This window comes from Marmota monax, unplaced genomic scaffold (genome assembly GCF_021218885.2).
Source record: "Marmota monax isolate L192 unplaced genomic scaffold, Marmota_monax_Labrador192_F-V1.1 WCK01_AAM20220418_F8-fsc00245, whole genome shotgun sequence".
NCBI classification, from domain to species: domain Eukaryota; kingdom Metazoa; phylum Chordata; class Mammalia; order Rodentia; family Sciuridae; genus Marmota; species Marmota monax.
In genome coordinates, this window is record NW_026693895.1 from 1,877,605 (window position 1) to 1,902,382 (window position 24,778).

At 59.1% G+C, this 24,778-nt stretch overlaps 1 protein-coding gene across 2 annotated transcripts in view; it reads left to right on the forward strand.

Annotated features, from left to right (window-relative positions):
* Positions 1-23,326, forward strand: part of Psd4 (pleckstrin and Sec7 domain containing 4) — a 32,780-nt gene extending 9,454 nt beyond the window's left edge. Inside the window, exons 1-17 of one of the 2 annotated variants that reach the window (XM_046462830.2) lie at positions 2,216-2,553; positions 8,464-9,465; positions 10,349-10,474; positions 10,732-10,810; positions 11,151-11,502; positions 14,427-14,606; positions 15,056-15,136; positions 15,250-15,362; positions 15,569-15,627; positions 15,760-15,849; positions 16,941-16,984; positions 17,311-17,468; positions 18,372-18,442; positions 18,558-18,721; positions 19,380-19,524; positions 19,641-19,784; positions 21,173-23,326. In XM_046462830.2, coding sequence (XP_046318786.1) covers positions 8,575-9,465; positions 10,349-10,474; positions 10,732-10,810; positions 11,151-11,502; positions 14,427-14,606; positions 15,056-15,136; positions 15,250-15,362; positions 15,569-15,627; positions 15,760-15,849; positions 16,941-16,984; positions 17,311-17,468; positions 18,372-18,442; positions 18,558-18,721; positions 19,380-19,524; positions 19,641-19,784; positions 21,173-21,430 — 2,955 coding nt within the window. In that variant the 5' untranslated portion in view covers positions 2,216-2,553; positions 8,464-8,574 and the 3' untranslated portion in view covers positions 21,431-23,326. Of the gene's footprint in view, positions 1-2,215; positions 2,554-8,463; positions 9,466-10,348; positions 10,475-10,731; positions 10,811-11,150; positions 11,503-14,426; positions 14,607-15,055; positions 15,137-15,249; positions 15,363-15,568; positions 15,628-15,759; positions 15,850-16,940; positions 16,985-17,310; positions 17,469-18,371; positions 18,443-18,557; positions 18,722-19,379; positions 19,525-19,640; positions 19,785-21,172 lie in introns of those variants that run through there. The other variant, XM_046462831.2, reaches the window with a different exon arrangement.
* Positions 23,327-24,778: the final 1,452 nt, after the last annotated feature.

Genomic DNA, 24,778 nt, shown 5'->3' on the forward strand with positions numbered 1-24,778 from the left:
TCTACTTTGCAGAAGCTTTCAACAAAGCCGGCCACTTCCTCCTCCGCAGCCGCCTCTCCTCTTAGTGACAGGGCTCTCTCTCCCCGCCTCTCTCTCTCTCACCGACTTCATGGCCCCTTTGCAGATTGTCCCCTCCCGTCCTGGTGGGCTCCTCCACCCCTGGCTCTGATGACTTCTGGTCACACACTTCTCTAAGGCCAGGTACGATCTTCGGTTGCGGACTTGAATATCTCAAGTAGCTCAAACCCAGTACTTAACAGTCCCAGCCCAGTGCTTTCTCTCCCCGGTTCTTCCTGTTTCTGTACATGTCACTGTCACCACTCAGCCAGGGGCTCAAGCTGGAATCCTGGGAGTTGCCTTGCCTACTCGCCCATCTCTCCTCCTCCTCTTTGAGCAGGAAGTGTGACCATTGGTCCTGAGGGTGGATCCCAAGCCCCAGGTCTGCCCTCCCTCTGCTGGACATGCACAGAGACGTGACTGGTCTCCTTGCTTTTACCTGCCCTCTGTTCTCCGCACAGCAGAGAGATGACCTTAAGAACAAAGTCACAGATACGTAAATGCTTTCTGACCTGGCATTGGCCCACCTTGAATGGCATCTTGGCTTACTTTGTAGACCTGGTGGGGCGTGTCGGGCTCTGCCCCTGCAGACCGTGGGCCCATCTCTTCCACTCTGAGCACATGGAGACCTTTCCCACCCCAGGCAAGAGTGAGATCTACAGTTCCCTTGGCCCTCCCTGACTGGCCCTCCTCCTGGACAACCTGTCCAAGGGCAGCAGAGGCCTCCCTGACCTCCCTTGGTGACTCGCTCAGCTCTGCCACCGGCTGTCATTTCTCCCTAGCTTGCATCACCACTCACCCTCAGCCCGCTCATTTATTCTGCGTCACCAGATTGGAAGCTCCCTGCGGACAGGCTCCTGGGTGGTCATTCCTGATGGATTAGCAGTTTCCAGCAAAGAATGCTCAGGGCAGGTGCTGGCCTGGGCTGGTATTGCAGAGGCCCTGAGGGCTGGGGGCCTGAGAGAAGGGTTTGCATGAAGGTCCTGGTGACCAGGTGTGGCCTGCCCAGTGGGGCGGAGAGTTGTGAAATCTGTGTGAGGAACCCTAGCCAGGCCTGTGTCACACAGTTTGAGGGGCCTGTGAGCTAGGCCTGCCTGTCAGTCTCAGAAAGTGAGGGGTGTAGATGAAGCTGGAGACCCGTGGTGGAGGGGAGTCCTGTCCTCTTCTACCTGATCGCCTACCTCACTCCAGAGCAGCCCAGAGGCCAGGCGTCAGCTGAAATCTGGGCCTCCTGTGAATGTGCCTTCTCCTGTGGCCTCCCCTCCCTCCTCTTCCCCACCCTGCCTCCTGTCACAAGTCTACAGGGTGGAGACCTGACCATGGCCCCAAGTCCTACCCACCCCATGGCCCCCTGCTGGCCCCCTGCTGGTCCACAGTCAGCCTTCTGGCCTCTCTTCCCCAGTCGGGGCTGCACAGAGCAGCGAGGCCTGGGGCCGTGGGAGGAGGAGGCCACACAGCCCCAGAGGCAGAGTTCCAGGGTCCTGGGCACCTGGTGTGGTGGAGGAAGGGGAGCCTGGGCTTTAGGAGCCATGTTCCTCTGGACTCCCCTGTTCCCTGGGGAGGGGTGTGGCTAGAATGGGGCCCTCTTGACAATGGCCCAGGTGGCCTGGGACTGAAGGCCTTGGACTTGACTGAGGAAGAGGCTCCTAGGCAGCAAGTGGACTGGAGGTCTAGAGCTCGGGGTGTGGTCTGAGAAGTCAGCGGGGGCTGAGGCTGGAGAAGTGGACAGGGTAGCCTGAGAGAAGGGGACCATGGGGGTGGCTCCCCTCTAGCCTTGGTGCCCAGGACCTGCGTGGGGAACAGATGAGGCAAGAGGTGGCTCCTGTGCTCAGAGGTGCTGAGTTCAGACCCCGGCTTTGTGACTTCCCATCTGAGCTGGTGTGACCTCTCGGAGCCCGTCTCCAGCTCTGTAGAGTGGGCACAGTAAAGCATCATAAAGCAGGTGGGAGAACCCAGCAAGGAGAGTTGGCGACACTTTGTAACGACAAGGCTTGTATCAGGTGTCATTATGAGACATAGCCGTGCAGAAATGGAGATGTCATGTTAAAAGGGAAAAGGAAAGTTGGCTGGCTTGGGACCCTCCTGTCTCCACAGGGTGCCTGCAGGTGACTGAACTGGGCAGAACTGCAGGGAGGGAGGGGGAGGGGCCTGCCGCAGTCCCCGTCCGGCACCTTCCCTTCCCTCTCCAGGCCCTTCCATGGTGAAGGCAGAGCAACGGCAGGTCCTTCCTGGGCTGGGAAGGGCCCCCCGAGTGGGATGTGGAGAGGGGCTGAGGCCTGCCGCTGGGCCCGGAAGACTGGCCTGTGGGCAGGAAGTGTGAGGTGCTGGGCCCTGGGGAGCCCCGGGGAGCAGGATGGTGTGTGTCATCGTGATGAGGGGAGCGAGCGGAAGTCGGAAGCACAGCGGCCGCATCTGTGGGGCAGACGACTGCTCGACAGGAAGTTCTCCCAGGACTGGGGGGCGCAGGGCAGCTCCTCACTTCTGGACCCTTTGGAGGTGAGCTGGGAGAACCTGCCTGGGGAGGGCTGGAGGGAGTGGGGCCTAGAATGTGAGCCACATGTGGGGCTCTTGTGACGGGGGCTGGGGACAGGTGGGCAGGCAGGAAGCCAGGGCCTGGGCCCCACTGCGTGCACCTACTGCATGCACCTGGCCTGGGCCTGGACCCTCCCCTCCCCTTCCTCTTCTCCATCCTCCCACCCGGCAACACCCCCTCCCCAGCCCTTCTCTGATGTTCCCTGTCCCCAGAGCCCCTAGAGGTGTGCAGTAGTGAAGGGCAGGGGCTGGGGAAGCCTTCCCAGAGCCCCAGGGCCTCTGTGGCTGAGGCCCTGAGCAAGCCCTGGTCCGGGACCCCAGGGAGGGAGCCCAGGTCTTGGTGCTGGCCTGGGTGCGGTCGGTGGCTGTGGGGTTGGAGAGGCAGGCCCTGCCGTTAGGGGGAGCTTCACCCTGCATCCAGGCCCCACCCAGGAAGGTCAGGTTAGGGTGGGGGACGCTGCCTGTTTTCTCTGGCTTAAGCCTATTGTCCTGATGTGCAGGAGGAACGCTGTCACTCTCAGTGTCCCTGTTTGAGATCCTTTAAGGCCACTTGTTACCCTGAAGGTCAGTAGAGTCTCATGGAGGGAAGGCCCAGCTACTGCCCCTTTACTCCAGAGGCTAAAGTCCCCCTGCTGGAGTCACTGTGCTGCTTGGAGGCTGGGAAGATGACCTGTCCTCAGCTGACCAGAAGGCTCCTCAGAGGGCTGGACCTCAGCTAGGCCTGAAAGACCTGCCCCCTGGGCTGTGGGCTGCTCACGGCCTCCTGAGGCCAAGGCAGCACCCAGCACAGGGATGGGTGCCGGCTGCTGGGGTCTTTGTGGCGGGAGGGGTGACATCCGGAGTCTGGTGAGGGGACAGTACTAGGTGTTCTGGGGCTCTTTGGTTCACACCCCCACCTCCTCCCCACCTTTTCTGCTCCCTTCCTGAGCCTCAGCTGGCTCCCCCAAGGAGCCCCTAGCTACCTCTCCCCACCTCTGAGCACATTTGCATGAAGGCTCCTTCTCAGGGGCAGGATGTGGGGCCTCCCTGATCAGAGCTCTCAGGGCGCCAGCTCACATTCATCAGGGGCCTCTGTCCTGCGGCTCCAGACCAGGGAGCCCCAGAGCCCCTTCTCCTGGGCAGGCTGCATGTGCAGGATAGGGCCGCCCACTTCCACTTGGAGGATGGAGGAAAGGACCGTTGCTGGCTGGGCCTGGAAGCTTGCAGGACAGAGGGGCGGGTGCGCTCCTGGTAGAACATGGGGTTTCTCCTCCTGAAGCTGAGGGCAGAGGTGAGCCAGCCGAGCCCGACAAGGGGTGTGGTTGCTATTTGGGGTACTCTGGCTTCTTTGGGGGGGTGGCAAAGCAGCAGAGTTCAACAGAGCAGGACATGGGTTCCTCGGTAGGCCCGGCCCAGCGTCTGCCCTGAGAGGCATTCCCACTCGGGAATGCAGCTGCAGGTACTTCCCGCCATCTGATTTCCTTACTTTACAGTTGAGGAACCAGGTGAGGTTTTCTCCTCAGTCACCTGGCTGGGCAGGTGGCATAGAGCTCAGATGTGCCTCTAGCTGTGAACTGCTGGTCACCATGACTCCGAGGTGGGCAAGGGACGGAGGTGGGCCAAGTTCCCAGGCCTGTCGCATCCCAAGTCTGTGTCTGGCCTTCCCATTTCTTTTTATTTGGTGGTGCAGGGGACGGTCCCCAGGGCCTAGGGCTGAGGGGACTTGCATGCTAGGTGCTAGGCAAGCGCTCTGCCACTGAGCTGCACCCAGGCCTGGGCCTCCCCATTCTTCAGCCAGAGGACTAGGCTTATCCCCCAAGCCAAGGGTAAAGAGCAAAGTCCAGTCCAGTGTCCCCAGGGCTCCCTCCTGCCCTGTAAGATCAAAAGGAAACTGTACCACAGCCCTGGGGTGGGGGTGGGACACTTTCACTCCAGGGCGAATCCCCAGGAGGGTCCCCTGCAAGCTCGAGAGCAGGGCTGGGACCCACTGCAGCTGAATGGGGTCTTCCCTCTTCTCCGCCTCATCCCCTTGCGGCTCCCTTCCCCCTGCTCCAGATCTCTTTCTGGGATCCTGCAGAGCCAGTCTCCATATCCCAGAATTTATCCTTAAACTTCCTGAGCCATCGCAGAGTGCAGAAAAGCAAAGGGCCACTTTATATTAGGTGACAGAAGCCACCAGACCAGGCGTGTGCCACATTCTTCTGTTGCGGAATCCCTTCCTCTCCCTTTGTTCCGTACTGGACACAGGAAATTTCAAAAGAGGTTTTTACTAAACTCTGGACCTGGGAATGTCAAAAAAGAAAATTCTAGATGAATTTTCAAAAAAGACATGGGTTCTTGCCTTGTCTCTGCTTAAGAGGGGCCATCCCACCTCCAGGAAGCAAAGGCTGGTCTCTGTCCTCACCCAGGTAAGTGGCAGGACACCTCAGTGGCTTTCAGATGTGACCATACCCTTAGGCCTTTCCACCTGAAGGAGGGACAGATTTAAAAAGAAAAGAAGGAAGAAGCACTTTTCCCCTTCATGAACCTCATGATTATCCAAGGGGATTGATTTGGGGATGGGAAGAGGGTGCTGGCTAAGAGAGCTGTGGACCTGGGCTCAGACCCCTGCCCCTTGCCTACAGCTGAGTTACCTGGTGCAACTTCAGAACCTCTCTGAGCCTCAGCTTCTTTGTTAGGAAGGAAGGGATGTCACCACTTGTCTCGCCATGGTGTGGTTGGGAAGAGAGAGGAGTCAGCTGAGAGCTGGCACATGGCAGGGGCTTGATAACATTGTTTATACCTTCCCTGTGGGGTTGGGTTGCCAGATAAAAGACAGAAAGCCCAGTTAATTTGAATTTCTTATAAACAGTGAATAAATTGTTAGCACAAGTATGTCCCAGATGTTGGGCATCCTCATACAGTTATGGCTACCCTTGGCCACCCCCACCTTGAAGGTGTGTGCTGCTCGTGTCCAGTGGTTTCTATGGAACTAGGACTACCTCCCACCCAGCTATGGAACCTCAGGTGTCCAGGAGTGGACCTGAACTTCTCAAGTCAGCATTGACCTGTAACTTTCAGGTCCACTTGAACTGCAGGGTAATGATGTGTCCTCAGAACTTCTCCTTCACATACCCCTGTACCTAAGTGCACACTTGCAAAAAGAGCCAAGTGGGTCACCCTCTGGTCTCATAAAAATCCAGGGTGCCCTTTCTACCCGCCCTGCCCCTGTTCCCAGACCCATCATGGGCTTGTGAACTTGTCCTGTTAAGCGAGTTGATGTCAAATTGCCACGGTGCCCACAGGGACGTGAGGCTGGCACAGGTTCAGATGCAACATGTCGGGGCTGGAGATGAGGATGAGGGAGGGGTTCAGGAGGAACCGTGTGGACACGGATTAAGGGGTCTCGGCAGGGAGGGGTGGAGGGAAGCAGCCTGGGGCCTGGCAGAAGGCTGGGCTAGGGCTGGGATCTGCAGGTCCAGGACCTTCCCTCCCTGGACTCCAGGCCTGCCCTGTCCTAGGGGCTTTCAACCCGATGAGGACAGCAGGGCTGTTTTGCCTCTGGCTACCACATGGTCCTTGTCCCCCCAGCAGGCCAGGAGGGAGAATGGTGATCCAGGGGTGCCCTGGTCAATCAGCTTGTGAAGAGAAGAGAATAGGTTGATTTTAGCTTGGATTTAGTCCACAGTTGATTGGCACCTTTGCTTTGGGCTGTGGCATCCGCAGGAGCACATGTGTGTGGGGGCTACCCTGCACCCCCCATGCCGGGGATGGAAAGAGAGAAGAGACCAGGGTCCCAGACCCCTCCCCACGCCACGCGAAGACCTCCCACCAGGCCCGCTGCTTACACTTTCTACCACCTCCCGGTAGCACCATGCTGGGCACTTTGAGTGACACTGCAGACCCAAACCCTAGCCGGCCCCAGGGCCCCCTTGTCCCTTTTCCAACGAACCAGGACGGCCCCAGCCTCTTACCCAGAGAAGTGAGGATGGGGGATGGGCAGCTCTGGGGGGGGAGGGGGCAGGCATTGCCACTCAGATCTGGGTGGGGCGAGGGCTAGCTGAGCAGAGGGTGACAGGCAAGGCTATGTCCCTTCAGGTCGCTTCAGAGCATCAGCTGCATGAGTAGCCTTTCCAGCCGTGAGATGGTGGGGCCTCTGGAGTCGAGCCTGGAGAGGACAGGGGCTGAGAACAGGACGGGAGCTGACTTATCACTAACTGATAAAGGACATCAGGTGACCTATCTCAGTGGCTGAAGCCTCTGCAGGCCCAGATTCCTGTTCTACGGAAAGTACGGGACGTGGGGCTAGAACAGAAGTGGGTAAAAACCTAGGAGGGGACTCTATCTTTGAGGAAGTGTTAGGAGAATAGTTTGAAGATGAGTAAGAAACTGACATGCATGTTAATACTCCCTCGTTTCTCGGGGACTCTTCTTCCCCCAGCACTGGAGATCGAACCAGGGCCTCATACACTGAGCCTTTCTTAAATTTTATTTTGAGACAGGGTCTCACTCAATTGCTGAGGCTGGCCTCAAACTTGTGATCCTCCTGCCTCAGCCTCCCTAATCCCTGGGATTATGGCCTACACACGGCCCCTGGCTCTGGTGGCCTTAAACAGTAGGGGGCCCTGTCTGATCTTTGTTTGCAGGGTTGTGGGGTTTCCATTTTGGGTGTCCAGTGGTGGGCTGAACCTGGGCTGAGGGCTGAGCTCCCCCAGCTCCCCTCTGAGTTGGGCCCCACAGGGCTGCGGCACTTCCCCGGCTGTCACTCAGTTCTAAGTAGCAGAGGGAGATTGAGAGGCCAGGCCCTTGCTGTCTACCACCAGGCAGGGAGAAGTTGTCCCTGTGGTTTTCTGGGCCTGCACACCAGGTCTGGCCCTCCCTTCTTGTAGCCTGCCTGGGTGGGGCCTTGGATGAGGTCTGGAGCCCTGGACAAGGACAGGCCATGGTGCTGCAGGAGGCTGGGCTGGGGCTGCCATCTGGCAGCCCCCCCTCCATGTCAGAGGGAGGCTCCTGCAGCGGGGGTGGGAGGAGGGAGCTGTGGACTGGAGGGTGGGTGGTCTGGGGTCAGGCCTGGCCTGTGTTCCCAGCGGGGACATTGAGCGGGCTTTCTCCCTCCCCGTGAAACAGGGCACAGCAGGTGCCCGCCGGCCTTCCCTGTCTGGGTTGGCGAGTGGAGGCCGGGGATGGGCTTGGATGGGTGGAAGGGGCTGCGGCTCCTGGGTATCTGAATCACTCCTGAGGGTGGAGCACCCGTGGACACACGTCCTCGGGTACACCTGGGAGGGTCTGTGCTGAATGAGGGCCCACCCAGACCTGTCCTGTGGACGACGTGCTGGGCAGCCCGCGTGGGTGGGCAGCTCCTGGCAGATGTGGCCATGGCCGCTCCCAGAAGGCCAGGCTGCCCTCCCCGAGCTGCAGGTGGCAGGGGGCTGGAGCTCCTTGCTGCTGCTGCGCCTCCGCCCAGCTGCTTGCGGGCTGCAAGGGCCAGAAGCCCAGCCCTGGGAGTAGCCCTGGGAATGGTGCAGCCCCAAGGACAGGACGGTCAGGGTCAGGCGGGCTGGGGCCTTTGTCTCCTGGGCGGCGCCTGTTCCCCCGCCAGCCTCTGCGTCTCCTGCGTATTTGGTTTGCATTTCCTTCTCACTGGCCACTGCTCCACCATGCTTCCAGCCAGCTCGCCCTTGGCTAACCCACACGGTGTTCCTTCAACCGGCAGATGGGTGTGTTTGGGGCTCCCTGGTGTGGGCTTGAGATTGCGGACCGGACAGCACATGCAGGACATTCTGCTCCACGGCAGGGCGCGGGCAGGGTTGCTTCCCAGCCTCCTGGACACGGCAGGCCCTCCAGACCCCTCACGCTGCAGACGTGTGCTCACTCCCAGGACACTTCTCTAACCTGCGCTCCTTTGGGCATTTCCAGGGCAGAGCTGGACTCCCGGTGGCCCCCCGTGGTGGACACATCCCCTGTCACACCCCGTGGGATGGTGAACGTGGACAGTCCAGTGGCTCCTGTGCGGCTTGAGCTCTGTGCATGATGGGCGACAGGAGACTCCCCGACCACCCGCAGCCCGTGGAACTGCTCAACCTCTATTTGGGAGACAACCTGCAGCCCCACCCAGGAGTGTGCCAGAGGGAGACCCATGGCCAGCCAGGCCCTCCTGAGCCTTGCGGGGGACACACCTGGGCCTTGGACTCTCCCGAGACCAGCAGGCCTGACGCTCCTGCCAGGGTCTCTGGTGTGGAGCCTGCGCATGTGGGACGCTGCTCCTCCCCAGGAACGCCAGGGGGCAGCTGTCCCACCGGGAGCCCCCGACCGAACCATAGCTCCTCCACTCAGGTGGTGTTCTGGGCCGGCATCCTGCAGGCCCAGATGTGCGTCCTGGACCTGGAAGAGGAGCTGGAGAAGACGGAAGGGCTCAGGGCTGAGCTGAGGTGCTGCGTGCCCTCGTCCTCCCCGGGCCTCCCTGGCGACAGGGACCTGCGGCCCAGCCCAGCAGTGGAGGAGGACTCCGGGGAGGACAGTAGTGGGCCTGAGGGGGAGAGCCAGGCCTGGGCCCTGGAGGGAGCAGCAGACTCCTCCCCAGAGTGGGGTGCTGAGGAGGAGAGCCTGTTCTTCGACAACCCCCTTTTCCTGGAGAGCCCCTGCTCGGACACCAGCGCCTCTGGGGAATGCTTCTCCTGGGGCTTCTCCGACTCCTGCCTGGATGTGAGGACGAGGCCCCACAGCCCGCAGGCTCTGGAGCCTCGGCTCCTGGGAGGCACAGGGCCCCGGGAGCTGGGCAGTGAGCCAGACCTGAAGGGCAGCACCGCGGAGTCCAGCGGGTGTGCCACCCCTCCGTTCCCTGTGCCCTCCTACAAGCTACACACCTCCTGCTGGGCCATCCACGGGGCTCCCACAGCACCTGCCGCGCAGGAGGGCCAGGTGAGTTCACTCCCAGGGCTGCCCTGGGGACACGCAGAGCAGGGCCTTCCTGGGGCCACCAGGCCCAGAACACTCTTCAATGCAGGGTCCGCTGGTTGTCTGAGGTACACTGCTGACCAGCAGGACCAGTGTGGCCTTCAGAACCATGGGAAGGTCATCAATGCCACAGTGTCGGCCCAACACCATGGTAGTGAGGTCCACAGAAGTCCCCATCTCCGAGGGGCTGTGTCTAGAGACATGTGAAGAACAGACAGCTCCTCCGTTGCAGGGTGTCCCAGGCGGGTTCTGAGTCTTCCCCTCCCCCCCTCTAGACTGTCCCAAATACCAGCAGGACTGGCCTCTGCCCTAATAGAAAGTGTCTCGAGGGATACCGGGGTTCTGTTACTTGTAGCTCCCCATCTTCCACTGTCCCCCATCCATGGTCAATAGATCAGGCTCATATGACCATGGCAGGGGGCCTGTGATATCACCCAGCCCTGGGGACGAGACAATAGGGAACAGTTTTCCCAGGGAGGCCTCCTTCAGAGATAAGGAGGCTCAAGATGGCGGAGGGGCTGTGGCTCTCTAATCTCTCCAGAGAACATGGAGTGCGAGGAGCCCGGCAGGCAGGGCCCAGGGGGTGGCTGGGCTGGGTCCTGTGAGGGGCACTGTCTCAGGACCTCAGAGGGAAGCCTGGGAGGAGCTGGGGCTTGCCTTCCCACTGGCTGAGCCTGCCGTCCAGGCCTGTGCCCGGGGCCAGCACCCTCCCTGGACCCATGCCCCTCTAGGGCAAGTACTGCCTGAGCAGGCGTCTGGTGAGGTGAGGAAACTTGTAGGATATGCAAAGATCCTGGGAATAATTTCCTTCTGGTCAAACCTCTCCTCTGCACCCTCCTCCTCTTAGACTTCTCTGGAGGACCAGCCCCGTGTGGCCTCACCTGCGGTACCGTATGAAGATAGGGCACTGGCCTGGGAGACTGCACACCATGGAGCTGACCTTAGCCCTGCCACACATCCTGTGCAGCCTTCGGCAAGTCAATTCCCCTCTCTGGGCCTCACCTTCTCCATCTATGAAGGAGGAACAAGAACCTGCTGATTTCTACTCTCCTAGGATGTGGGTCTTCTCCCATCCGGGATCCTCTTCAGAACTGAGGACCCAGATTGGTGCCTGTGTATTCCGGGTGGGGGTCGGCAAGGAGGGAGGGGCTTCCGGGTGCCCCGTGTTCTTCTCTCCCCTTCCCCCTCACTCTGAATCTGGGGCTTATGGGATTCTGTAAATCTCCATAGGAGCCACCCACCCCTGAGGCCTGCCAGACAGAAGAGGATCTTTCCTGGCCCCAGGAGCCTCTTATCTCCCAGGATAGAGGTGAGACCCAACACAGGGGTCCGGTGGCGGGAAGCGGGGGTGGTTCTTGGGGTCATCATACTGTGTGGGAGCCAGAGAGTCTGGGGTTGAATCCAGACTTTGTTGCCAATAAAAGGGTTTTCAAGACCCTCCGTTCCCAATGGCTGGGTCTCACTGGTTCAGAAAAAGTCTGGGGCTCTTAGTCACCTAGGGACTGAATCCTGGTGGCTGCTGCCCATGTGGGAGGATAAGGCTGTGTGGCTCCAGGGGGAGAGCTGGGTGCCTGGGCAGAAGGCCTGCAGGACAGCCTGCCCGGCTGGGCCTCCTGCCCTGTGCCTGCTCATTCCACACTCTCCCTCAGGTGGAAGGGATGCCGGGCGTCCCCAGGAACCTGCCCCCTGCATCCTGGCCCCTGGGCCCTGGGGGAGCCCAGAGTCTGAGCACAGAGGCCTCGGCCCCAGGCCCAGCCCCTCCACCTCCCCGGAGAGCAGCCCACCGTCCCAGCGCCACAGCCCTGGCACTTTCCCCAAGTGGTCACGAGATGCTCCACACCCTTCTCTTCTGGAGTCGGATGGGGCAGAGCCGAGTTCCCTGAAGAAAGAGGTGACGGGGAAAGCTCCACACCCAGGGCAGGAGGCACAGAGCGAGGGCCCAGCCAGGACTCCAGAGGCTGCAGGTGCTGAGCCTGGCGAGGACTCCATTGCTGCGGAGGGGTGAGTCTCAGACCAACTGGCGCCCTGGCTCCTAGTTATGGTTGCATTCAGAGTACCCAGCGTGGAGCTGGCCGTGTGATCCCAGCTACCAGGGGTGGGGGGCTGAGGTGGGCAGAGTGCAAGTTCAAGGGCAGCCAGGGCAATTTAGTGAGTCTCCAAGTAAATAAGTAGCTCAGTTGTAAGAGCTCTTACCTCGCATGTGAGAAAGCATGTGCTCAACCCCAGCACCAGGAAAAAGAATGAAAGAAAGAAAAGGAATCCACAAGCCCCCAGCCCTCCTCTGGATGGAGGGTAAAGCTATCTGGCCATGAGTCCTTCTGACAGCCTCACAGCTGGGCTGTCTCAACGGCCTCAGGAGAGAGCTGATAGGGACCAGAGGGTCTAGAAGTTCAAGAAACAAATGGGCGGATGGTCCCAGGTGGAGGTGGAAGGATGGAGAGGCCCGACCCTGGGGAGTGTCCACAGCTGGACGCCAGGTGAGGAGGAAGGCAGGGAAGCGTTGTGGGGAGCTGACCGGGCCCTGGCCGCCTTGGGGGAGAGTAGTCCAGTGACGTGGGGATTAGAGATGGCTTTGGACTGAGGGAGTGTTTGGGAGAAAGTCACCTGACAGCCTAGGCTCAGGGTGCTGGCTTTGATCTTGGAGGGGAGCTCTGGTGGGGACTGAGTGAGTGGCTCTTGGGGCCCGTCGCAGGTAGGTGTCACCTCAGGACTGTGGCCAGAGGTGGGAGCAGGCCACCTGGGAAGCGGACCTCATTGACTACCAGCCCCCATGCTGCGTCAAGACTCCTGACCCCTGGAACTCGGCAGGGGAGCGGGGCTTTGTCTCTGGTTGGCTAACAGGGGCATATTGGACCGGATGGTGCAGATATGGGGGGTTAGTGTCACCAGCTGGCCAGGCTGACAACTAAGAAAACCACACAAACACAGAAATACCTTTTTGGGGGGTCAGGGATGGCCCTGAGACCTCAGCTCCATGCTGGAAGGCAAGGGGATCAGGGAAGGAAAGAGAGAGAGTGCACCCCAAACCCCTCTATTTATTGGGGAAAAGACATTCAATAGAAAGTTCCACCCAAATAAGGCCAGGGGTTGGGTTTTGAAGGGTGGAGTCTCGCCTGGTGATGTCTGTGGTCAGCAGATTGATTGACATCTCGGCAAGTCACGCCCATCACAGGTGCTGTGTGGGATCACAGGCAGAGCGAGAGGAAATGACACAAATGTCACACAGCCCAAAAACCTTGTAACGCCAGACCAGTCCCCTCAGACGCTCAAATGCACATAGCTCACACACAGCCCATGGGTGGCTTACGACAGGCCAGCCCTATTCCCATCTCGGGTGCTTGGGTGACGATGACAAACGTCAATCAGTGCCAGAAACCACAGAACCACTTTCCTTATGCTTCTGGAAACTTCCCTGCCATGGGGCTGTTCAGAGGCCAGGTAACCAGAGAAATCTCAGCCTCCAAAAAGGGAGGCTGCAGATACCAAAGACTAGTTAATCCAACCCAAAGCAAAAGTAACTCCACCTGAAGTGACAACTCTAGTTTCATAGTAAATAAATGGTGAAAAGGGTTAATTGGGCTTTATCTTGGCGAATGGCTTTATCTTGGCTAAACATATAAGTAAGTTTATTTAGTCTTACATTTAACACACTGTAGGAAGTTCAATTTTCTTGACACAGCCTTGGTGGCCTCTTTCATTTATGCCACCTTTCATAGTGAGATCCTAAAGATCTTTTTTTCTTTTTTTGGTACCACAGATGGAACTCAGGGGTGCTTAGCCACTGAGCCACATCCTCACATTTTATTTCTTATTTTGAGACAGAGTCTTGCCAAGTTGCTCAAGGGCTCAAACTTGTGATCCTCCTGCCTTAGCCTCCTGAGCGATCACAGGCATGGGCACGGCACCTGGCTCTTTATCAGCTTATTATCCGTATAGTTCTCATTACTTGGCCAATTGTGTCATTACTTCTATTTCCTCCTCTTCAGTTTTCTGGGGGACTAACTCTGTCAGTCCCCATCTGTCAGTGGCTTTCCGTGGGATTCCTGGAGTCTTCCAGGGTCACTTTCATGGACTTCCTGAAATCCTACAGGTTTTGGCAAGATCTGCCTTTTGCTCTTCAGTGTCTGTCATGTTGATCCTGCATTTTGGGATGTTTAGCAGTTATCAGCCAAGAGTGGACCTGTTCACGAGAGGTGGAGAGGACCCTCGGGGGTCTAATCAGCCCTCGGGTTGCGGGCGACCATTTTCACCTTGCGATGATATTTGATGACATTTGCGTTCTGTGCGAGTCTGTCACTGTGCCCACTTGCTCATGAATATGTGAATGACTAGGACGCCCACACCTGGTGGTACCTTTGCAGGGAGCACAGCAGAGTCAGGTAGAGATGGGGCTGAGTGACTTCTCAGGGCCTTGGTGTGGAGCTCAGTGCTCCTGATCCTGGAGTGAAGCGCCACTTGGCTTAACTCACCCGCCAGGCTCTTGGTGGTGAGCAGTGCCAGGCTCAGGAGGGCAGGCTGGAACCCCCCCTGTTTGACTCCCCTGTCACCATCCAAAGCCAGTCTAGCTCCCTGTTCTAAGCCCGGCCTTCGCCTTTCTTGGCTAGGGTGGGAGCGGGGGACAGGGCTGGGCTCAGGGGAGAGAAACGCTCCACTCACCTTGGTTGACAGAACACCTTGGGGGCCTGGAAGGGCTGCACCTGAGCTCCAGGTGAGAAAGCTTAGATCCTCCCCAGGAGGAAGTGTGGGGCTCCCAACTCTCCTGTGAGGCAGGCTGAGATTCTGTCTCCCCTGGGTGAGGGTCTGGGCCCAGCTCCAACCCTGAGCTCTGGGCACCCCCTTCCATGGCTGGCCTGCATGGACCCCTGGCCCAGAACGCCTGCAGGCCATCCAGGTGTGAGTCTGAGGACACTGATGGACTCTTCCAGGCATGCTGAGAGCTCTGCGTCCCAAGCGCAGTCCCCAGAGGAAGGCCGGAAAACACTGGCTAGGGACAAACTGGCTAATGGCCTCCGGACTACGGACAAGACGGCGTGGAACTTGGCCTCACGCCTCTATCACCTGGAGGGCTTCCGGAAGTCTGAAGTGGCCGTCCACCTGCAGAAGAAGTAAGGACTTCGGGCCTGGGCAAGGCCAGAGGGGAGGCAGGACAGAGGGCAGCTGCCCACGGGCTCCCTGCATGGGCTGTCCCCCTCCTTCCCTGTCCTGTGACCCCTCCTCACCACCCCCAAGCCCACTACTGCCTCTCCTCCCAGTGTTCCGCCCTCCTCCGCACCCCACCCTCGGCCTTTCCCCAGTTCTCTGGCCCCCTGCTGCTTCCTCTGGTCCTAGCTGGACCATCTCTGCTGCACACCCTCCATGTTTCTTAGAGCCCCGGCCCAGCCCCTGGCCCACCCCAGAACCCACAGGCCCCTCCACACAGCACTGGGTGGGTGCCAGGGGTAGGTAAGCTCTGACCGCCCCTTGCCATCTTGGGATCTGGGGTCCATGTCTGGCCCATGCCGTGGCCAGGCCCAGCCTGCCCCAGTCCAGCTCTCAGGCGGCTGTCCCTCTGCAGCGATGACTTCAGCAGGGCGGTGGCCGAGGAGTACCTGTCCTTCTTCCAGTTTGGAGGCCAGAGCCTGGACCGAGCCCTCCGGTACCACCTGCGGGCCCTCCCTGGGGAGGCTGTGGAGGGGGCAGTCGTGGGACACGGGATGGGGTTGGCTCCCTGCCCTGGGAATGCGGCCACCCACTTGCCTCCTCCTGCAGGGGCTTCCTCCAGGCCCTGGTGCTCAGCGGGGAGACCCAGGAGCGGGAGCGGGTCCTCTACCAGTTCTCCCGGCGCTTCCACCACTGCAACCCTGGGGCCTTCCCCTCAGTAGGTAGGGTGGGCGGCTGCGGGTGGGGCAGGGCTGGGGGCAGTGTCCCTGTGTCTGCGGGGGCATTCCCTGGGCGGGGGCTGCTGGGGGCGTGTGGGGACTGCCGAGAAGCGGGGCGGGGGTGCAGGGCGAGGGTGCGTCCCACCCTGTGGGCAGAGGACGTGGCAGTCAGAATTTCCGTGGCTTCCCCTTCTCTCTTCCTGGGGCAGACTCTGTGCACACCTTGACCTGTGCCATCATGCTCCTGAACACGGACCTGCACGGGCAGGTGAGAGGCGGGGAGCTGAGGGCCGGGGCACAGGGGCCTGGGGCCCTGGAGGATTCCCCCGAGGGACCGACAGGGGTGTGTTCAGTCGGGGTGGGGGGTGCTCAAGCTGTCCCTCTTCTCTCCACGCCACAGAACATTGGGAAGAGCATGAGCTGCCAGGACTTCGTCACCAACCTGCACGGCCTGCAGGATGGCGGTGACTTCCCCAAGGAGCTGCTGAAGGTGTGGCCAGGCACCCCCCTCCAGGCCCCCCCCTCCAGGCTCCTCTGTCCAGGCTCCCCCTCCAGGCTCCCCGTGGAGCCTGGTCCTTGGTCCCTTGCCCCAAGGGGGACGCAGAACTCAGCCTGGCTCTGCTGAAATGCCAGGAGGATGTATTTTGGCTTGGTGGCAGCATCAGGGACATCTCAGAATTGGTTAACTGCAGATCTCAGCCCTGGACCCTCTGAGCCACGCTCTGGGGCTGGAGCCTTGCAGATGCTCCACTGAGTGTCCGTCTAGGTGATTTTTGTCCCTTTGAAGTCTGAGAAGCACTCTGAGTAGATGACAGGCAAAGTTTCATGCAGCAAATGTCTCGAACTCAGGTTTGGGAGTGGGACAACATACCCCTGGGCCACTCAAGATCCCCACCTCACAGTGTCCTCCTCAAGATGAGATCACCTTCGCCAGGTGCAGCACCTGCTTCCCAAGCAGATCTCTGGTTCTTTCATCTAGTGAACATTTATTGAGCGCTTACTGTATGCTGCACACTTTGCCAGGCATTTGGAGGGCACCAAGCTAGCGAGATGCACCTCTGTCAGGACTACTCACTATGTTGATTCAGAATTCTAGCACATCATTCATGAGTTCCTTCCATGATCAGACATTTATTGTGGGGATTGCTTAGCTGATTCCCTCTCTGTCTGATCCCTCCATGCTGGCTGGTACTCGATGGCGTGTCCCCTTCAAGAAAACTAGTTCAGGCCTTTCCAAGTTTGGGCAGAGCAAGGACTTGATGCCTTGGTCATCTCTGTGTCTCCAGTATATAGCCTCGGGCCTGGCACCTGGGAAATGCTCCAGGAATAATTTGTTGCATGGACAAATGGACAGACAGGTGGATGGATGGATGAATGGGTGATGGATGGATTGATGGACAGGTGGGTGGGTAGATGGATAGATGGACAGGTGGATAGGTGCTTGTCCAGTCAAAGGAGAAGGATACCTGTGATGGGGGTGCCAGGACAGGCAGCACACATGCCCCTAGCTCTGTGTCTGAGGGGTGAGTTTAGGTAGCCTAGCCCTGAGGTCCCTCTGCCCACCATGTGCTTCTGTTCCAGGCTCTCTACTGGTCTATCCGAAGTGAGAAGCTCGAGTGGGCTGTGTAAGTGAAAATCCCCTTCCCCTCCCCTCCTTGGCCCTTGATCCTGCCTTTGGGCCTGTCCTTCTTCTGTCGCCCGAGTCTTGGGAGGATGCTCCCTCTGTGTGGAATGGAGCCAGAGGCAGAGTGCTGGCCAGCCGATCTCAGAGAAGCCCGAGGTAGTAAGGGCTGGCCACGGGGCTATTCCCAGGAATTGAAGGTTGGCTCTGAACGAGGATCCCATGTACCTCCCCAGCAAAAGAGAGTGTGCTGAGGCCCCGGGGGGCAGTGGGAACTTCCTGGTGGTCTTTGCCCACTCAGCACTCCCAGCCTGGTTCTCTGACATCCAGGGATGAGGAAGACACAGCCAGACCTGAGAAGGCCCTGCCATCCCCGCCTGGCAAGACAGGCAGCCCCTTCCTCCAGCTGGCTCAGGATCCCATGGCGCCCACCTACAAGCAGGGCATCCTGGCTCGGAAGATGCATCAGGATGCGGATGGCAAGAAGAGTGAGTGTCTCCTGCCCATGAGCAGGGCTGGAGGGGAAGCACTGCCCAGGGGCCACCCTGTGTGTGTGGTGTGCGAGATGCCCTGCTGAGGATGGGCAGCGAGTGCTGCTTCCTCCCGAACATGACCATGACCTGGGTGCTGGGGAAGGGGAAAGGGGGCGTCTAGTTATTCCTGGGCCCTGGCCCTGTGGTAGGGGAGAGATCAGGCAAGAAAGTCAGTGAGCGGGGTGAAGGTGGGAGGGCTGGACTGAGCTCAGAGATGGAGGAACAAAGGTTTTCGTTTTTGTTCTGGGGACTGCATGTGGGGAATGGGCAGGTGACTGGTGGACCTGAGTGGAACTTGGGGGGCAAGAGGAGCTGGAGTTCTGCAGTTGGTCAGGGGATGCGCCCACAGAGGACAGAGCAGGCAGAGTCACTCTACCTGGAGGACGCACTGGGGCAAGGCTAATGCCCCAAGCAGCCCAAGACAGTAGCCTGGCCATCGCCATAGACTCCTCTGGAATTGCAGATTCCAGTGTGACATTCAAAAGCAGACTGAGCAGGGCCCCAGGGAGGTGGCTCCTCATCACGCAGGACCCGGGAGGGGAGGTTGGGTGTCTTGCAGGAAGGTGTCTGAGTGGAACTGTTTGGGCACGGCTGTGTTTGTGCCTGGGGTTTGGGGGATGTGAGGGCGAGAGAGGGTTTGAAGAAATACCCACATTGGTATGCAAATAGTTCTCTGGTGCTGGGTGGAGCAGGACTGGGCTGGAGACCCAGGAGGTGCTGTTGAGTTTCCTGGTGATGGCTCTCTGTGCGCTTATGTGCATCCTGGTGGGGAGGGACGCAGGGTGAGGGCAGGGTGACCTGCCCACACTGTGTCTGGGTGCGGGCGTGCCACTTGCCTTTGTGTCTGGTCTGGGACAGCGCCGTGGGGCAAGCGCGGCTGGAAGATGTTCCACACTCTGCTGCGGGGAATGGTCCTCTACTTCCTGAAGGTAGGAAGGAGTCAGCACCCTGATGGGCAGATGGGGTGGGGCTGTATGGGGAGGTCAGCTGTTGGAGCAGGCAGCTGAGGCTAAACCCGTCTCTGAGCCCTGTGCCTGCTGGCAGGGAGAGGACCACTGCCTGGAAGGGGACAGCTTGGTGGGGCACATGGTGGACGAGCCTGTGGGGGTGCACCACTCTCTGGCCTCGCCCGCCACCCATTACACCAAGAGGCCCCACGTCTTCCAGCTGCGGACGGCTGACTGGCGCCTCTTCCTCTTCCAGGCACCGTAAGTCCCTAGGGTGGGAGGAAAGTGGCCAGGCCTCGGGGCCCCTAATTCGCCTCTCTCCTGTCCGCCTGACCCTTCTGATGCCTGCTGGCCCAACCCTCCTGGCCAGGAAACTTTAGAGTGCTGTGGCCCCAGAGATACTGGGGATGCAGAGATGAAGCCAGGTGTGGCCAACTTCCTTGAGGCATCCACGGTTTCCTTCTAATTCCGGGTCAAGCCTCCCAGTATTGGGTATAGGATTCCAGGAGGTCACTCAATTTTTGACATTTAAAATAACATCTGTTGGATCCTCCGGCCTTTCTGGGGATTGAACCCAGGGTTTGGGCATGCTAGGCAAGCACCATACCAGTGCTTATAACTCCCTTGTAACTTATTTTGAGACAGGATCACTAAGTTGCTGTGGCTGGCCTCCAAGGATTGGTCCTCCTGCCTCAGCCTCCCAAGCGTCTGGGATTACAGGCAGCTCCAGGCAGCTCTGGAGTTTCCTCTTTGATAATTAAAAACCTCAGGCAGAGGGCAGCTGCCCAGTAGTGAAGGGCTGCTGGTTTGGGGAGGTAGTTCTGAGTGGATGGAAGGCTGTGTAGATCACGGAAGGTGTGGGATGGGGAGCAGGTGACGGGGGGGGGGGACCCTGGGACCACGAGCTTCTCTCCTGCAGCACTGCCAAGGAGATGACCTCCTGGATCGCACGCATCAACCTGGCTGCAGCGATGCACTCGGCGCCGCCCTTCCCCGCTGCAGTGGGCTCCCAGCGACGATTTGTGAGACCCATCCTGCCTATGGGCCCTGCTCAGAGCTCCTTGGTAGGCTCCCTACCTGCTGGGGTGCAGAGGGCTGGCGGGGCTGCACACCTGTGCCTCCAGTGGTGGTGTTACAGCCCACTACCATGTACAACTTCTACACCGCCTCCTGCTCCTAGGAGGAGCAGCATCGATCCCACGAGAACTGCCTGGATGCGGCTTCTGACGACCTGCTAGATCTGCAGAGGAACTTACCTGAGCGGCGGGGCCGCAGCCGGGAGCTGGAGGAGTACCGCCTGCGGAAGGAGTACCTGGAGTACGAGGTGAGGCTCTGCTGCCCCCTCCTGGCTGCCTCTGTCCCTGCAGCCGTCGCTCCAGCAGCTTGAAGGCCCGGGGTGTGCTGATGCGCACACAGATGTGCATGAGTGTACAATGTATGTCTGTGTGCACTCAGGCCCTTCACCTCCCATCCTGGAGGTGCACAGCAATGCTGTCTGAAAACTGATGGCGGTCTCTTTATATGTATATGTGTATTCCTTCCTGGGCTTATTTGGCCTTTTTCCAAGTTGAAAGACAAATTTTATTATAGCAGAATTATTTCCCCAGTACCTACCTAATAATAACAGGTAGTGTATGTGGACTTGTATTTCTCTCACGAATTACTTCTTGTGATTATCTAACGCCTCTGGGCTGGGTACTCGCATCCTCATTTTATAGACCAGGAGACCGAGGCATAGGGAGCTAACAGTCTACGCAACTGATAAGTTCACCTGTCGCTCCGGTCACTCCCCTATGGTCCTAGCTCAGGCAAGGCCTTCCTCAGCCCTGTGACGGATTCCAAGATGTATTTGCACCTAGTCTGACCCCCCACACACCCCAGTTCTTCTTTGGCCTCACATCAGTGCACATTCTGGGACCCTGATGCTGAGTGTCCTCGTCCAAGGTCCTGGCAGTCCTGCTGAGGTTGTGGGCAGTCAGGGAAAGCCAGGCACAATGTGAGCGATAAGGAAGTCCTGCCTGTGCCCGGCAGGAGCCCATGCAGCCTGCTCCCTCCCTGGCCTGCTTTCAAGGTCCCTGTCAGCCGTTTGATTTATGTCGCCCCCCTGGCTGTGAGCACCCCATTTCCCAGAGGTCTCAGGGTGTGGCTGAAAGGACCCAACCTCTCCCACTACTGCCCTGCTGGGACCGTCAGCCCTCATTTGGCCTTAGGAACTCCTTTTCTAAACCAGAGACACCGTCTAGCTTCCCAGGGCATGGCTGAGGAGCCCGTGGGATGGAGGGGTAGGAAAGGGCCTTGCAAACCGGGAATGGGAGCCCAAGGGTGCTGCTTACTGCCTGTGAAGCAGACGAGGGCAGGGTAGATGGCATCAAGCTCGCAGATGCCAGCTGCTACAACACTGTTCAGACGCCATGAGGGCTCCATCCAGATGTGAGGGTGTGTGTATGCTAATAGACCCTGTGCATAGTGGGACACAGAGCTCAACATGGTCTGGGGATGGCAGTCGCAGCCCTACGACCCCAGTGGTTGTAACAGGACTGGCTGAGGTCAGAGGCGGGCTCTGGCCTGGCTGCTCAGGCACGTGCACTCCCTGTTGGTGCTGTCTTCTTTCTGCAGAGGTCTCTGTCACCATTACTTCGTGCACCCAAGCATGAGTTGCCCCTTATGAATCCAGCCTCCCCCAGCCTAAGACACAGTGCCTCTGTGTTGCAGAAAACCCGCTACGAGACATATGTGCAGCTGCTGGTGGCACGGCTGCGCTGTCCCTCCGGGGACCTGGCCCTGTGGGAAGAGCGGCTGGGGAGGGAAGCTGCAGGCCTTCGGGAGCCAAAGCCCAGCCTGAAGAAATCCCACTCCAGCCCGTCTCTGCACCAGGAAGAGGCCCCCACCACGGCCAAGGTGAAGCGCAACATCTCAGAGCGCAGAACCTACCGGAAGATCATCCCCAAGCGGACCCGCAATCAGCTGTGAAGTTGGTGCCACTTCTGACACTGGCCCTGATCCAGGTGGACCTGAAATGAACCCACGGAGGATCTTTATTTCTCTGGGTTCTTGGTGAGGGATAGGCCTGCCCACCCTCTGCTGGAGGACCAAGCTCTTCCCTGTGGTCCTTCCCTGGCGCTGCCTGCCTGCTCACCCCCCGCTCCCAGGCCCTCTGCTGTCCCTGCTCCTGACCACTCTCAGGGAAGAGGAAGGTCAGGTGGGGCCTGGGCTCCAATCCCAGGGACCTATCCCACCTCCATCCCCAGAATCCAGGACATTTCGTATCCTGTGCACATGGGCCTGGGTTTCTGGGAGTGAGCTTGGGGCCATCCAGCCAGGGAGCCACAGCCCTGAGGACAGGGACCTGCTAGGGGAGGCCCCAGAAGAACAGAGCAAGGAGTTTTGGGAGACTTCAGCTCACAGCTCATGACTCAGGTTACTCAGGCCCTGCCCGCCAAGGGACACCCTTCTGGCAGGGACCTGGACAGGTGTCAAGCACCCAGGGAGGATGTAAGCCCTCTGTCTCCTGTGGCTCCTCTTCCCATTATAATCACCCATACACGGGGACACATGAGAGCTTCCTGTCCACTTGATGACCAGTGGAGCCTCTGATGACCTGAGTGGGGCAGGGCCTCAGAGTTCTGCCAAGAGCCCTGGAGTGCTGGGGACAAGGGACCTTTGTCTCCCCAGCGCAGGGAAGAGGGTTCTTCAGGTTCAGTAGAGGGGGAAGTGGTGACAGTCCCCTTGAGGCTCAGCTGAGGAGGGGTGGGGGGAGGGAGGCTGGAGTCTGGGGTCCTTGGCCATCTTGGAGGTTCCTCCCTGCACCTGATCCTATGCACCCCTAAAAGCTGCATTCCTGATGGCTGCCAGGACCCCTCGTCGGCGCCCAGCCAGTGCCCTGGGGCCTTGCTACCCTCCCCTGGGAAATCCCCTTGCGGGCCCTGGCTGCCTCCCAGCTGGGGCTGTTCTCTAGGGGAGGTTCCAGGAGACTTGGGGACTTGGGCTTAGCCTGTGGGAAGGAGCTGGCTGGAGGGGCAGCCTCCATTGTCTCTGTCCAGCCAAGCGTGAGTAGGCTGCCTGCCGCCACCTGCATGACGCACTGGCACTCCCGCCTTCCTGCTGAGCCACACTCCTCCCTCCTGGCGAGGCTTGTCACCAGCCCTGGGCCTGGGGCTCCATAAAGTGGGGCCACATGGGGTCTCTGTCAGGGCCTGGGGCACCCGTTGGGTGTGCAATAAGTACAGGCCATCACGAAGGAAGCGTGCATGAGTGTATGCGGAAGGGGGCCAGCATCAGGGCCACCTGCAGGGTGGGGGCCGCAGCCGTGTATATGTGTGTGTGTGTGTGTGTGTGTGGCATTCCCGTGTATGATGGGACCATAGTTATGGTTTTCCAAAGTTGAGGGGCCCTAAGAATCATTTCTATCCATTCCTTCATTTCTGTCCATTTCACAGATACCATTGGACACTCAATATAGGCCAGTACTAGGAGATCCAAAAATGAGTTAAACATGCCCCTGACCCCGTGAGTTGACAATTCTGCCCGCTGGCTCCCAGCCATCAGTATAGACAGATTCTATCTTGCTGGAGAAGCTTTATAGACAAGCCACAGTCCTGCCTTTCCCCCGGGGTTCCGGCTCAGTCTTCTGCTCAGGGGAATGGGTACATGCCTTCAAAGCTACTTAGGTCACTGAGGCATAGTAGCAGTTAACAGCCACCCGAGAGCCCAGTGTCACTTTTACTAAGGTGGAAACGTGGCATCAGGTGGACCTGACTTGTCCAGGCCTGGTATTCTCAGGCTGAGGGAGCTGGGGTGGCTTTTTGACCTCATTGAACATGTGTCTTCATTTCTGACACCAGAATAAAAGGTGGAGGTCAGTCTGCACGTGTGGTGCTTTGCTCCGACTCTTCTTTGCTCATGTAGAACCTGCACCTCCCTTTTACCTGGGCAAGGGAAGCCTTCAGGACGGGGTGACTGGCTGCTGGCCTCACGGGGTCCATAGGACTGGGTCTGTGTGGACAGGTGGAGGCCGGGTGGGGATGCAGTTGTAACATACCGCCACTGGGGGGCGGGCTTGCATCTTCCTAGCTCCAGGCTGCTCAGGGGCCCAGCCACAGCTGTGGTCAGCAGGGGCAGGAAGTTAGTCTGTGGCCCCTGGGCCATCTTCATAACCAGAACCTTCCACTCCCCAAGCTCACAGGGGCCAAGAGGTGGGCTCTTCCAAGCAAAGGGTTGGAATGGGGATGGATTTCTGCAGCCTGAGAGGAGGAAGTTTGTGCAGCCTGGGGCCTTCCAGGGAGGCTCCTGGTTACCCAGGAGAGTGAAAGCAGAGTGACCCCCAGTTCCCAGTCCCAGGAGTGGAGCAGACCCAGGCTCCGCAGGCCCCCATCCGACCCTGGCTCCACCCTACCCTCCTCCTTTCCCTTTCTAAAGTCAGCTCCTTCCCTTGGCAGAAGAGCCTCATCCCAGGTTCACGGTGATGAGCCCAGGATGGTCAGGGGGCTGAACTGGGCTCCAGTTCTTCCTGTACCCTCTATGGAAGCTCAGCCCCTGGGGCCTGGGACCGCTGTGACCCAGGCTAACACCCCTTGTAACCTGCTCCTGGCGGCCTGATGGCTGCTCAGCTCGTGGGCTGCGGAAGCTGTGGTTCACAGCACCAAAGAAGAGTCAAGATGGCCGTGGCCCGAGGCTCGGGCCACTCCTCGGGGCTCAGAGTCCCCAGCAGAAGGAAAGAGGGGGCTGTGCAGGGACACCAGGGGCGGGTTGGAGGGTCAGGGTGAGAAGCTAAAGGAAGCAGGGTTGGCAGGGGCACTAGTCCAACGGACAAGGATGTCCAGTACCACCAAGGAAGGCGGGGCAGGGGCGGGGAGCTGCTCAGGGGCCCAGATGAGTGACGGCTCGTGGCTCAGGAGCTTTGCTTTAAGATGAAATCAAGCAAAGCCATGGGTGGGGTCTGATGGGGTCAGGACTATGTGAAACTCTCAAGCAAATCTAAAAGTGTGTCAAGTTTTTTAAAAATTAAAAAGGAAAAAGTGGAGACAACGGTCTGGGGTCAAGGACAATCTGGCTGCACCTCTCAGCTGGTCCTTCCTTGTCCTCGCCCTCCCACCTTACCCAGTGCGTGTTTGCAGTTCCTGCGTGGCTGCTCTCTCCCTACCACCGCCAAGACTTGGGTTTTCCTGGGTTCCTGTGTACACCCCCGCCTGGTCGCCTCCTCTTCCCTTCTCCCCAGGAGGAAGAGGTACTGTCTGCATGCTGTACCTGGCCTCCCCATGAGGCAGCACTGACCCCTGCCCTGTCCTCAGGGCTCCACGGGGCTCCTTGGCCCGCTGTGCT